Source organism: Muntiacus reevesi, chromosome 3, assembly GCF_963930625.1.
Source record: "Muntiacus reevesi chromosome 3, mMunRee1.1, whole genome shotgun sequence".
In the NCBI taxonomy this organism is placed as follows: domain Eukaryota; kingdom Metazoa; phylum Chordata; class Mammalia; order Artiodactyla; family Cervidae; genus Muntiacus; species Muntiacus reevesi.
In genome coordinates, this window is record NC_089251.1 from 83,102,676 (window position 1) to 83,116,842 (window position 14,167).

The following is a 14,167-nucleotide window of genomic DNA, read 5'->3' on the forward strand; positions in this document are numbered from 1 at the left end:
GCGTTTAGGTCAGAGGAGCTGGAAAGATCCCCTGGAGTTTCCACACTGCCCTGTCCCCTGTTCAATGAGGGTATTCTCTTAGGAGAAAACCAAATTACACTGCCACTTTGTCATTTAGAAAACTGCATCTGCTCATTTATTTTGCTTGGTGCGTATCTTAGACAGTCATTTCCACAGTGGTTTGTAACCTTCAACTTGTCCCTGTTCCCTCTTTAGCTTTAAAACGCCACACAACCCCCCTACTGAGACTGAAAAGAAACTCCCTTTCACTATGATTTCAAGGAGAACTTGTAGAGTATTAGGATAATTGAAAAAAAAATCGATATCATAATATCAAGATACAGGTTTACAGATGCCTTGGGGATGTCAGACCAACAACAATTACATTGATTTTGGGTCTTGTTTTGATGTTTGCACAGTTTCCATGGCTTCCAGAGCCTTGCAGTTTCTGTGCCCTGGGCAGTCATGTAAAGGCTCTTTGTTGAGAACCTAGATTCCGATTTGCCATTAACCTGAATACACCCTGCTCACCTCAACCAAGTGTGAAACTAGAGGAGTCTCAGAAAGGAGCTATTCAGCTGGAATTGTATTTTTTATATGAAAGTCTCAGCTGCCAAGCCGAGTATAGTATTTGCTTACTTGGGCAGCTTATTGCCTGTGGGCCCAGTTAGTATAAGAGGAATGGCAGGGATAAAGTTAAGCTCAGTATTTTTCAATTACAGGACATTAAAAAAAAAAAAGAAAAGAAAAAAAGCAAAGCCTTCATTGAAATTGCAATCTTTCAATCTTATTTGTTTGCCATGTAGATGGTTATTTAAAGAGTACTTTTCTCCTCAATTACATCTTCATACTAAGAGTAGAAGTGGCTCCCAGAGGCAGCAGTTCGGCCTCCCTGATGATCTGAACAGTTTTCAATGGCTAATGGCCTATAAACAAGTAATATCTTGTAGCTATTGAGGCCAAGAGACGTGAAAAAGAGTCTTTGACAGTTATGGGTTTTCTTGGATAAAATTTCTAAGCAAAACAGAGAGAGATTGCAGAACTGGAAGACTATTACTCAGCCTGCCTTTGGTTTTCCAAACTCAGGAACCCTTGGGCATCCATTTGTCAGCATTCAAGACAATCCAGGAACCTCGAAAGTTTACTAACTGTAATGTGATCGGACAGAATGATGTGAATGCTCCTCCCCAGCCCGCTGTGTCAGCTTGGGGTGCGGGGTGGCCCTGCTGAAGGAGGCCGCATCGAGAGGTCAGTCCTTAATGTGTGGACAGCGTCACTCACTTCCCACTCTGCAGAGCTGTTCAGCGATTTCCAGATGAAGCTCATCCTAGAGGAGAGGAGAGTGAAAGGGCCACCTGATTTTCCAGTCCTGCTCTTGTTCTCCCCCCTCCTTTCTGGGACTCTGCTGTCTCCCTGACCTTGGAGTTTGTGAGTTCTTCCATTTTCCTTCACCAAATCCCCCCTTTGCTTGAGCTACTGTGAGTTGAGTTTCTGTTACTTGTACCTGAGAGAACTTGAACCAACACAGCCCCCTGGCTCTGACCTGGCCCCTGCCTCTCCCTCCAGCCCTTTTCCTGACACCCCTGCCTCAGCCTCAAGTTTCATGTGTCACTCTGTATTCCACACTGTTCCAAGCCTCCTTGCCTCCCTCAGCATCTCAGGCAGGGACCAGGTCTTATTTATCTTTGTAGCCAAGTGGCTATCACAATGCCTGACGCATAATAGGTGCTTAAAACACATTTACTGAATGAAACTCAGGAAGGTAAACAGAAAGTGGGATTTCCATTTCTGTGGGAAACATAAGAGTGTAAGGTGAGGAATAGTTTCTCTGTGAGTAGATACCCTAGAAAGGCAGTGATTGTAACAGGCAGTAATGAACCTAAGAAGGGTTCAAAAGAGTGCCGAGCCTGCATGGAAGTAGATCCTCTCTCTTGCCACCATATCCCATTTCTTTCTGAAAAATCTCTGCCTCCTGTTCTACCAAGGTTACTGTATTAGGGGTTAGAACTCTCAGGCAACTTAGATTCAGAGTTCTCATGCCCTGTATTCCATGTCCTTGATGAAGTATGTGTGAATTGTGTCCCCTAAGGAAAAGGGACAAGGAGGTCACTGGAAAATAGGTGGGTCGGGACTGTATATCCAGAGAGCCCAAGTCTACCTGGGCAAGTGAAGGAAGGCTCAAAGAGGAGATGGCATTTGGACTGAGACTTGAAGGATGGTTAGGAGTTTATCAAAGGATGAGGAGCCCAGTGTGTTCAGGGAGCTACAGGTGCTATGGACTGTAGATTATAATCACCCAGCTTAAGTGAAGGCAGGTGGCTATCCAGAGAAGCAGGAGGGGTGATGGGGGGGAAGTGCAGTTTGCACTGAATGTTTAACAGACTCCTCACTTTGTACATTTAAGAGATCCTGAGCACACACGTAGCAGAATTATACATAAATTTTAAATTGTCAAGCTTACTAGAGAATCCCCTATGCAGCAACTTGGGTTTAATTCCCAGATCTGCCTGTCCCAGCCCTATGACCTTGCGCAAGTTACTTGACATCTTCATACTTCAGCTACATGATCTGTAAAGTGAGAATAATAATAGTACTTCTTGCCATAAATCGTAGGAATGGGTGAGTTAATACATGTGAAGTCCTTAGAACAGTGCCCAGCATGCAGCAAACACTAATTATTAAACACTTCACGATTTCTCTCATGAGGTTGTTTGCAATCACCAGTCATGCACTTTGTGCATAATCCCATGATATTAATTTTACCATTTTAATTGTTCATTTGCGTGGGGTTTCTCACTGGACTGTGAATTCTTCAAAGCCATTAGTTGAATAAATATCTCTTTCTAAAGTAATTGAATTCATTTCAAGCATGTTTCCTACTTACTACATTTACATGTTGGTAACCCAAGGGGAGAACTTTTCTTAGGATTGTGACTGAAAAATAACATTATTTTCCGAAAATTCCTTTTAGGCTGTAAAATCCTTGATCACAGAAGCATCATCTTCTTTATAAAACCATGCCGGTCCCCCTGAGATTATGCTGGGAAACTTGCTTCATGGAGGTTTTGTCCTGATCAAAGGGATTAAAGAGCCCAGAGAAACAAAAAATATCTGAACCCTGTCAGTTTGTTTGAAATTTTTAGCAGAGCCTTGTTGCAAAACATATGACCAAGAAACCTCAAAGACCCTTAACTCCCAAGAGGTGGGCCAGTTGAGTGGAGTTTAGACATCACTACATCCAGAGAGGCTGACTGGACACTTCCACTTGTTTTGGTTTACTTGGAGGAGAAAGGGCACAGAAGTTCTCTGCTGAGACCTTGGAATGAATGATCGAGTTGACTTAGGAGATTGGCTCATGTCTGCAGGACCCAGAGCGCTCCACAAGGCTGGACCAGAGGCCCTAAGTATGCAGAAGCAGGTGTGTTTGTGGGATGGGCATGGGAGAGGGGGTGGGGTTTTGAGCCCCCAGAAGTCTGTCAAGTGAATCAGGAATTTGGACGACAAGAGTTCTGAGTTCTGGTTCTGTCCTTTTGTATCTGCACAATCCTCTTAAGGCCTAGGTTTCCTTTTTTTTTTTTTTTTTGTCATTGAAGGGTTTGATGTAGATTGTCTCCAAAGTTCTGTTTCTGGTGTTCTGATATCAGTGCTGGCCCAGTGGTGTCGGGCACAGTTTAGGTTGAGAAAAGCAGCTTTTATATGCAGGTCTCCCATGACACCCATCACCACCAGGATCTCCACCTGAGCTGTGCGAACCCAGACCTGACCCAGCCCCAACCACACTGCAGCCTTCCCGCTCCTCTTGGCTGCCCAGAGGCCCCCAGCCCTTCTTGCCTGCTCTTACCTGAAGTCTGGTTCTCTTCCTCCACCTCCTGAGACAGGGCTGTTCGTGCTCTCTCACCGCACGTCTCAGGCCTGGGTCAGGACAGGTCTGCTCCCAGCCCCCTTAAATCTGGCCTCGGCCCTCCTGCCTTGTCACTGCGGTCCTCTCCCAACCTCCTGGGCTGCTCTGTCCCTGCTGGGCACACATGAGCTTGGCTCACTGCGTCTCTCTCCATCCTGACACCGTCACCATCTCTCGAGACTTGAACATCCACATGGACAATTCTAACAACCCTGTGACCTCTGAGGGCCTCAACAACCTCACTTCTGGTGGTCAACGCAGCATATACTCAAGTAGGTGACAACATATCAACAATGGACATGTCTGAAGAGGTTTCATTTATCTTCAAAATTATGATACCTATAGCTAGGGTGACCATATAACTTATTTTCCAAACTGGTACAGTAAATGAAAGAGAACACCAAAATAGTTAAGTTATATTGTTTTTGGAAATATTTACTTATTAATGACAAATTGGTTTTCATATTAAAGCCTCTGTAAAATAATTATATTCCAAAGCTGTTTTCCAAAATAAGACTTTTCTTTAAAAAATTAACTTGTGTACATTGAAGCAACATTGAAAAAAACTTTATATCAATTACCTGCACATTCAAAATGATAGGCAGAATAATTGCCCCTAGTACTTATATCTTGTAATTAGTTTCCTAGCTAAATCTGTCACTGGTACCTTAATGAAGAATTTCCTTTTTGAAGCTAGTTGTCATATTTTGAAGTTTTTGAACAAATCCGTTTGCAATTGCTTTTGAAGTAAAATTTATGGTTAATAAATTTGAAATCATTGACACCTTTCTTGGTAGACCACAACATTTTTAATTACTGATAACCCCTCGGGTATTGAGAGATTGGTAAATTCTACACAAATTCTACTAAATGGATACTATTTTTTATTCAAAATTTCTTACATAAATATTTCACCCCAAGTATTAATACAGGTACTATCTTTTGGCTTGTATTCAGAGTACCATTCTCCAAAATACATTTTTACAGAATATAACTTGTCAAGTAGGGTATAGCTATTTAGAATGCTTCTGAATGCTCCCTATCGCATATGTAATTTCATATCCTAATGAATGAGTCCTTGGAAGTAAAAAGTGGGGTTCAACCAAACCCAGGCCAGCTTATTTGAATGGAACTATCAATAGTAGTATCTAGTTAACAAATGAAATATCCAAGATGGATGTTAAACTAAATGGGACCCAGAGCAGCAGGCATATAAACGGGGACTCTCCCAGGTAACAGCTCTAACACTGACCCTCTGAGGCAGCTCGTAGTTCTCCATCCTGGCAGCACATCATCAGTATCATCAGAGAGCTCGTCAGACCTGCCGATGATCCGGTTTTCGTCCCAAAGACTCAGCTTAATAGATTGGAATGGGACCCGGGAATGAGTATTTTACTCTAAAACGATTCTAACAAGCAGCTTGGGCTGAGAGCGGCTGTACCAGCCTGATGCCTCTAAAGCCTGGTCACTAGAAGGGTGGGAGGCTGAAGATGGAGGGGACTTATGGATGCACATAGCAGATTCACTTCGTTGTGCAGCAGAAACCAACACAGCATGGTAAAGCAATGATACTCCAATAAAAAAAAGAATATGGGGAGAAAAATAAAAGAAGAAGCCAGGTCAGTGTGGTCCTCCAGGGCCATTCCCCAACTACTCCATACACTGCAGGAACACGGTGATTCCCGTAACAGAGAAGACGGAGGTAAGCCAGGAGCAGCCATGCGGCGGCGCGTTGTTCCTGCGCCCACGTGGGTGCGCCATCACCTTGAGCCAGGAGAGCGCCCACGGCAGGTGCTCTGAGGCTTGAACAGAGGGCGGCCCTGCCGCAACCCTGTGGCCACGCCCCAGAACACACAGTGATTGCATGAAATCCTTTCAATCATGCAATTAACCAACTCCTATATTGTCGTGACAAAAACGAAACTTGTGGGGAGTTAACAGATTTCTGACTGGAGATGAAGATGTTAAAAATCTCACAAAAGCTCTAGGTAAGCCTGTTGTAAGTGCTTTGTTCTAGTCTCAATATTTATTTTAAAAACAATTCTCAAAATGTAAAATCCCCAGCATTCCCAAAGCAAGGTATCTTTTTGGCTCATCCTACAAATTAATGATCATCTTTCTAACTCCAAGTATGAAAAACCACCCTGGCAAAGAAAAATAACAAGACGTGGTTTGCAAGCCCTGCCTTCCTGGCTGTCCCACGTGTGCCCCGTAAAGTGTCGGGGGTCATCCCAGAGCCAGTCGGGGGAGTAGCTTTTGCTGGTGCTTGGCCTGCTCTGAACTCAGTTCCGAGGCTGTGAGTTGAACTCTGTGCAGATGTTCTGAATGACCTTGGGGACGATTTTGTAGAGGTTGTCAAACTCGTCCACGAAGAAGGCGTGGTCCCTGGCGGGGTGAGTGGCGATGACGTCCAGCTCGTCCTGGGCAGCCCAGGCCACGCCTATGGCATAGGTGATCACGCCTGTGGGGACAAAGGGTAGATGAAGTGAATGTCCCCAAGGAAAAGTGTGACACCCTTTTGGCCTTTGTGCTTGAATGCAACCAAATCCAAAATCAGAAATGCACCCAAAGCATGAACATGGGCTGCATGCCAGCAGCAGTGAAATTGATACAGTTGCTCTCTCTCAGGGGTTTACCATCCTTTGGAGAAAAAAAACAACAGAAGGATGGAGTCAATCCATGATAAGAATTTCATGAGGAGCAGCAAGAGAATGATATCAAGCAAAACTTGGGTGCCCTGCAGATTATACCCCATGGCACACACCTGCTCTATGTGTAAAGTCACGCAAAACTGAGTCTTAACTGCCTCAAAATCTTTTAAATGTAAGTGAAAAAAATGGGTAGTCAAATCCACCTGCCTTCACTAATCAAGATTGTTTTAAGACTTGCATGTCCTGCAAGTGGCTTGTAGCCTCACCAATAAGATGTTTGCCTGAGTTGTTCTTCAGAAACTTGGAGTCAGCTGAGCTGAGACTCAGCTGTGTCTAGTTCAGCTGCACTGGTTAAGACTGGATAGGACCACTTATCCCCTCAACCTGGCATGCGTGAATGCCCACTTAGTGGCCCTTAGAACACGTGCAGAGGCCTGTAGCTTAGTTACGCCTGCGCAGAACAATTCCATATGTTTTCCTCCCCACAGCTCGGATGCCCCACTCCTTTGCTATCCTGTAAAGCCCTGAGCCTCTTGCCTTTGGGGAGGTAGACTTGTGACTGGTTCTCCTGCCTGTCTTGTGGATAAGCCCTCTCTTTGCACAAACCTTGGCCAAAAAAAACACAAAAACAAAAAACAAAACCAGTGGAGCTGAATCACTTTAGGCTTGAGGGTGATTTTACAAGCCATAGGCTCCAACCACGAGGATTTCCGGAGCAGGAAAACTTGCACAAGGACCTGGAGAGCTGGCGACCCAGCGTCTGCTCCATCACCACAGAAAAGTAAGTGTTTACAGATAAGGAAGGAGCTAACAGCACTGACTGCTCCAGGGGGATCATTGGAGATGAAAGGGAAAAGGGATTTATTGAATTCAGAAGAAACATGAACAAGATGCCGGTAGCTTGGAAGGAGAAGTGTCAGGGGAGTCAAAGCCAAAGAAAGAAACTAAGTGAATTGCTGTGAGTTGAGATTGAAAGAGAAAATGAAGATATGGGGCAGTAGGCGTGTGGCTGTAAAGAGAGTCAAAACATGGGATCAAAGGGAATTATTTCCCTCTTTAGGAAGGGAGACCTGGGTTCCATCCCTGGGTGGGGAAGATCACCTGGAGAAGGAAATGGCACCCCACTCCAGTATTCTTGCCTGGAAAATTCCATGGATGGAGGAGCCTGGTAGGCTAGAGTCCATTGGGTCACAAAGAGTGAGACACGACTGAGTGACTTCACCTTAGGAAGGGAGGGACTGGAGCTTGTCTAGATACAAAGGGGAATGAATATAGTAGGATTAAAAGGTTTGGGCTATAACCATGGACTGAGATGCCTCAGGGAGAAGAGGAATTCAGAGAACAGGCATCTGTCCTTAGTGGGGAGGCATACTGCCCGGAGTGTGGTTCTTGACTGGGGCAGCTGGTGAGCAGGTGCTGACCTATTCCCATGACCCCTCCAGGCTGACCAGGGTGAGATAAGTAAGATGGCCATGAGATGGCGGGCAGAGCCTGGGGAGGGGCTTCTGCCCAGGCTCCATTCCCCTACCTCCCCGCCACCCGCAGGGCCATGGCTTTCTCTAGCATCTTTCAGGTTCCCTTTCCTGCTGATGGGAGCACCGTCCACACCACAGGTGGTTCTGGGCTAAGCTGTTCTCCTATTGTGGCTCATTAAGCTGCCAGGTCCTTTTCTCACCTTTCCAGTGTCTTTTCTCTGAACATTGTCTACATTGGGCAAAGTCAGGGTTGGGCTTTAAAAATGCTGCCAAGTGATCACAGGAAGAGTCTAGCTGCAGAACAGGGCTTAGACCCACCAAGCTCTCGTTTCTATTCAAAGATGGAAGGGCTGCCCTCTCCCACCCCCGACCCAAATAAAGACAACAAGACCAATATTAGAGATTTAGCTTTTCACCTCCTGCAGTCCAACCTTACTGTAGAGAACTTTCTACTGGCAATTCTGATAGATGGTCCCCCAGCCTTGGCTTGGACACCCTCAGGGACACCCCAGTGCTCATGGCTTCCATGTCGCTTGCATCTGTTGGTCCTTGTTTAAAGATACCCAGAACACGATACCCCTCACAATGCCTGGGACATCTTCCTAGGTCTTCACTTTCTCCTGACCAGTGGGTCAAGGATACCCTCTGGGTGAGGCTCAAGGAGAGGCATCGAGAAAAATGAGTGAGAGGAGCTGAGCACAAGCTGGGGATGGACCATCTTGGGCTTGTCATCAAGGGTTGCCCCACCTGGCTCTGCCCACTCACTTTGGAACTTTGGGCAGTTTGCTTCTGAACCATAAGCCACCTTCACTCTGCTGACAGGAGCCCAAGGGGCCTTGTGACTGCTGGCACATGGGCCACCTGCCATCCCGCCATTATGAGTGCTCCCTATGGGTAAATCACTGGGAAGACTGTCTGAACCTGGTGTCTGGGTACTTTTCCAGAAGCCAGAAATACTGGTTCCTGCAGGCTTATTTTTATATCCCTTCCTTGTTTAAGGAAGGATTAAAAGCAGCTTTAAAGAATATGGGCAAACCTGCAAACAAACCCAAATTAAATGGAGGCAGAGCTTAGTGCACGCACACATATGCGCATACATGTGCACACACACACAAAAAAACTCCCCCACAATAGGTTAAGTCTTGTTCACTAGTGCTTACTACAGGTTTTTGGTTCACTGACGACTCCATTTACTTTTATTGTCATTACTAGTATTGCTCTCACTAGGGGTTTTCTCCAGGTTGTTTGTATTTTCCTTGTATTTTATGGCACTTTTCAAAACAAGGATTATATATAGATTTTGTCCAAAAGGCATTACATATGACTGATTTTTTGAACATTTACAAAAAAAACATTTTGCTCATTTTTCATGGTTTTAAACTTTGTTATCCTCTTCCAAATTTCATATGGAAATATCTCTTTAAATATTTTGAATGAAAATTTCTTTGAGGTCTTCCCCCAGACCTCCAATATCTGGTTAGCAATTGCTTATATGATAGTATTATACGTCTCTTTTAAAACGTCCATTTTCTTCAAGTTTCTAACACAATTTTGTGGTCTTCAGTGGAGATTAGAGTGAGGAGTCAAATTCCTCTTTGATGCATCACATGTTGGTGTGTGCAGCCTCAAAGTGTGGGGCATAAAGAAGAGGGGTAGCATCCACAGGCCTTGATGCTGTGTAAACTACCCTCATGTCCTTGTCTGACCCTTCTTCACTACCCGGAGGGCCCTGTGGTGTTGAACTACACCCTAATGCCCTAGGGTTGTGAACATTTTAGTAGGTACTAGACAAAACCAGTGCCCAGAGAGACAACCCACCAAGCCCCAGAGGTCTGCTCAGCCCCACACTGGTCAGCACGACCTGCTCACTCACCCTTGTGATGGGCGAGCATGGCTGGTATCCGGATGTCGTCATAGGACCTCCCGTCGGTGATGAGTATCATTAGCTTCCTCTTGTTGGGCTTGGACTTCTTGAAGAGCAGTTCCAGGGCATAGTTGATGGCAGCCCCTGTGCTGGTCCCTCCACTCCAGTACCCCACCCTCTTGATGGCGTTGAGGACATCAGATTTGGTGCTGTACTCATCGAACCCAAACTCCAGCCGCTGCTCGTAGGTGTATTGAATGGCCCCAATCCGCGTGTCCGTGTCTGAAATCTCAAACTCCCTGCTGAGGTTGGCCACAAACTGGAGGACCGTGCGGAAGTTGCTGGTCCCCACGCTGCTGGAGCCGTCGATGACAAACCCGATGTCGGCCGAGTTTAAGCAGGTCTTGCTGCAGGCCAGTCGGTCGGTGTCACAGACCCGCTTCACCAGGGGCTGCACGGTCTTCTGGAGGCTGAACCAGTTCTGCACGGTGAGTGAGTAGAAGCCATTGGTTCTGCACACAGCCTGGAAGACAGGGGCAGCCACCCGCCAGGTCAGGGGTCTCACCCAAGGCCTCTGTCCACCTCAGTTCACCCAGTCAGGTGCTCACCGGGCAGAGGCCCCTCAGGTTATCTCCAACCCATTCCCCCACCCTCAGCTGGGTCTCTGCTTTCATGGAGAACCATCAGTCAAGCAAGTCCACAGGGAGATGGGAATTGCTGGTTTCAGTTTCATATTTATGCCTCTCCAGGCCCCTGGTACTGGCAGCCAGCCATAAGGCTGGCATTGGTGGGCACTAGCCCACAAGGATTAAAGAAAGCTTTTGTTCTGATTGGGAAAACAAAAGGCACACAGCAGATGAAGCTTAAGAACTGGTTAGAGGGCAGACCTGCATCCAGCAAGTGGTTCCATACCTGTGTCTGGTACCCAGCTAGATATTCTTAACATCATTTCACTACCCACGCCCTGCCCACCTTAACCCTACATGGTGGAATTCTAACCCACTTGTCATGAAGGAAGAAACTGTGGGCCAGTTGTGAAGCGACATCCTTAAGGTCACAACTCAAATCTCTCTGCCCTCGGAACCCCAGCTCTGTCCCCTGGACAACCCTGCCTCCAGGCAAATGAATGTTTGCTTGTGCCCAAGCATGGTCCAGAAAAAACTCAAGGTGCCTGCAAATAAACATTGAGCAAGCTTGTTGGTGTGCTCCTGGAAGTGACCATTTCTCTTGCCACTGCCTCTCCGGAGGTCACAGAGAGAATCACAGACCTGCTGGCTTTGGATGAAGGTGTATAACTAAAACATTATTTGAAAACAAGAAATGACTTTAAAGTGTCCTGGGAAATGTACTTTAATTAGTTTGTAAAAACCTAATGGGGTTCAAAAAACTTTCCATTGCTTAGGTGGCATATGAGATGGGTGTTGAGGCTGAGTTGAATTCTAGCCAATGGATGGGGGGGTGGGGGTCCCCACCAGGCAGTCTGAGTCAGTCACAACAGGAGACAGCGTGGTGCTTGGCATGGGCAGGACACCGGGTGGCTGGTGCTAGGAAGCTGGGTTAAGGCCACCCTCCAGAAGACCTCAGGAGTAACAGCAAGTGGAGAAGGATTTGGAGCAAGGACCCTGTGAGACTGGGAAAAAGCACGAGATTTACTGTGATATCTAAAACAAACTGGGGAGATCCAGAAGGGAGAAAGGACAGATGTAAAGTATCAATACTCGCTTGAACTGTGGAGGTGGCACTGGGCGTGGGAAAGACTGGGCAGATGTGAGCTACGTGACATGGGAGCTGACAAGTTGTTCTGGGGTGACTCCGGGTGTCTGGGACAGCTGTGGGGCTAATGCACAGTCCAGAGGAAGAAGGAATTTGAGTGGGAAAGATGATGCACTTGGCGTGTTGCATGTAGGATTTAAGGTTCTTCAGGTCATTGGGTGGAGACTAGTCAATCAGCTGGAAACAGATGACTACTGAGTTCCAGAGAAAGCAGGGCGCGAGACACACATGTGTGTCCCTGCTTGTGAGTGAAGGCTGAAGCTGTGGCCCTGGGAGAGATTCTGGAGGGAGAAAAACTAGTAAGAACATGGGAGAGAGCAAAGGAAGTCTACGTTTTGGGTACAACACGGAAAAGAGGAGGGAGCAAGTGAAGTAAGAGCCACATTGTGTCCTAGAGGTTAAGGGAGACAAGAATGATGATGAAGTGCAGGGTCTGTGCCGGGAGCTGAGCCCCAGGAGATCTGGAGACAGGATGCTAACACTGGGGGTATCCCTCATCCTGTCCTCCTCCTTTCCTTTTTAAGCCTGGGGTCCTGTCTTTGGAGAAAGGTTTATGTGGGGTCTACTGTATAAAGCATACACAAAGTGAGCTGCATTGGGGGAACAGGACTAGATTCCCATCTGTTCTGCCTCCATGTCCTGTTGGGCATCTTCACAGAACTCAGGGGCAGCTGAGTTTGAAAGCCTGCGCTCTCTAGTGTGGTTTAGTACCTTTCCTTTTCTTGTTTATCAGATGAGTTGACTTGTGGTGCATGTGTGCCCATGTGTGTGCTCGCGTGAGGACTGGCTGGGCTGCCCAGCTGCGGTCCCCTGGGGCTATGAGAGGCACTCAGGGAAGCCTCTGATGTGAGGCTTTGGGGACCCTGCTCCTCCAAGGTGCCGATGCCAGGCCTCAGTTCACCAGGTGTGTGGTGGGTTGTGGAGCATTGCTTTCAGAGGTAACTCCAGGTTCCAGACTCACTAGTCTCTCACTGGAGGCCCTCCTGCCTAGAAATGAACTTAATATCCATTTGAAAAACACAAGAGACCCAGCCTGGATGGCTGCTACATCTGTGTAAAGTGTAGGGCGTTCTTACGTTGAGTGGGTTTTCCGCTTACGTGCGTTACATAGAAGGCGTACCTTGTTTGCAAACATACCTTGTTTGCAAAGTTGGGCTCCAGCACGTACTGCTTCTCATTTTCAGAGGCACCTTCAATGGTGATGAAGAAAATGTTGATTCCTGACTCTCTCGCCAACCTCGAGGCCTCCTCCACCTTGTCCGTGGGCCAGCCGTCCACCATCACCACGGCCACGTTGGGAGCACCGCCTCTGTTTCCATTAACTTTGGAAAAGAAGTTCTTGGTCACAAAGGAGATGGCCCGGCCTGGAAGAAAAAGAAAACTCATGCTTGGAGTGATTGTGGAACAGATCAGAGCAGCACAAAGAGGTGCAGAAAAATATCCATTCCTTCCCTTGTTGGCATGTTTCCTTTTTGAATCATGTTAACTAGTTTTGGGTGTACAGTTCAGTGGTTTTAAGTACATTCATGATATTATGGAACCTATACCACTAGCCATTTCCCTCCCCAGCTTCATTTTGAGCTTCAACTTCTAATTTTCTTTTGTTTTGAAAAGGTTTTATACCAGTTGCAGCCACATAGATGGACTTAGAAATTATCATACTAAGTGAAGTAAGTCTGACAGAGATAGACAAATAGTCTATGATAACACTTACATGGAATCTGAAAATTAATATAAATGACTCTATATACAAAATAGAAACAGACTCACATAGAAAACAAACACATGGTTACCAAGGAAGAAAGAGGGGAATAAATTAAGGAATATTGGATTAACAGATGCAAATTACTATATATACAACAGATAATACCAAAGATTTACTGCAAAACACAGGGAACAATATTCAATATCTTGTAATAACCCATAATGAAAAATAATCTGAAAAAAAATGAATCACTTTGCTATACACCTGAACCAAACACAATACTGTAAATAAACAATGCTTCAATTTTAAAAATTAAAAAATTTAAAAAAGTTTTCAAGACCAGCGTGCAGGTGAGAAAAGCTTTTCATGGGCACAATAGTGTCTGTTCTTTGCCTGGGTGCTGGAGCTGAACTCACTAAGCCCCGGAGCCGTTTCCAAAAGTGTGGGGCAGCCCTCTCCTTGGGCTTTGAGGGCTTGCAGTGAGCTCGACGCTCCAGCTGCGGAAGGGTGTATTCTGGATTCAGCGGACTCTCATGTCATTTCCACTAGAGACACAGGTCTGGCTGGCCTGGAGGGCACCACACCAAGAACTGAGAGATGTGTTCTAACCTGGCTATGCTTTTTACTGGCCACGTGGGCCTGGATAGGTCACTCCAGACTAGGTTTCCATGATGACAGCCTGCCTCAACTGAGCGCAGCAGTTGTGAGGGATGACACAGCTTCCCAGCATGCCTTTCTCAAGCATATGCTTAACACTTGTCTTGGGCTTCAGGAGATTTTTGGAATCAAGGAGGGTGA

The 14,167-nt window shown here is 46.3% G+C and overlaps 1 protein-coding gene across 3 annotated transcripts in view; it reads right to left on the bottom strand.

Annotated features, from left to right (window-relative positions):
* Nucleotides 1-4,213: 4,213 nt before the first annotated feature.
* Nucleotides 4,214-14,167, bottom strand: part of VIT (vitrin) — a 119,347-nt gene continuing 109,393 nt past the window's right edge. For all 3 annotated transcript variants that reach the window (XM_065927394.1, XM_065927395.1, XM_065927393.1), the window contains 3 exons: nucleotides 12,802-13,028; nucleotides 9,901-10,414; nucleotides 4,214-6,362 (listed from right to left, as the gene is read on the bottom strand). In XM_065927394.1, the coding sequence (XP_065783466.1) occupies nucleotides 6,184-6,362; nucleotides 9,901-10,414; nucleotides 12,802-13,028 (920 nt within the window). In that variant the 3' untranslated portion in view covers nucleotides 4,214-6,183. The remainder of the gene's footprint in view (nucleotides 6,363-9,900; nucleotides 10,415-12,801; nucleotides 13,029-14,167) is intronic.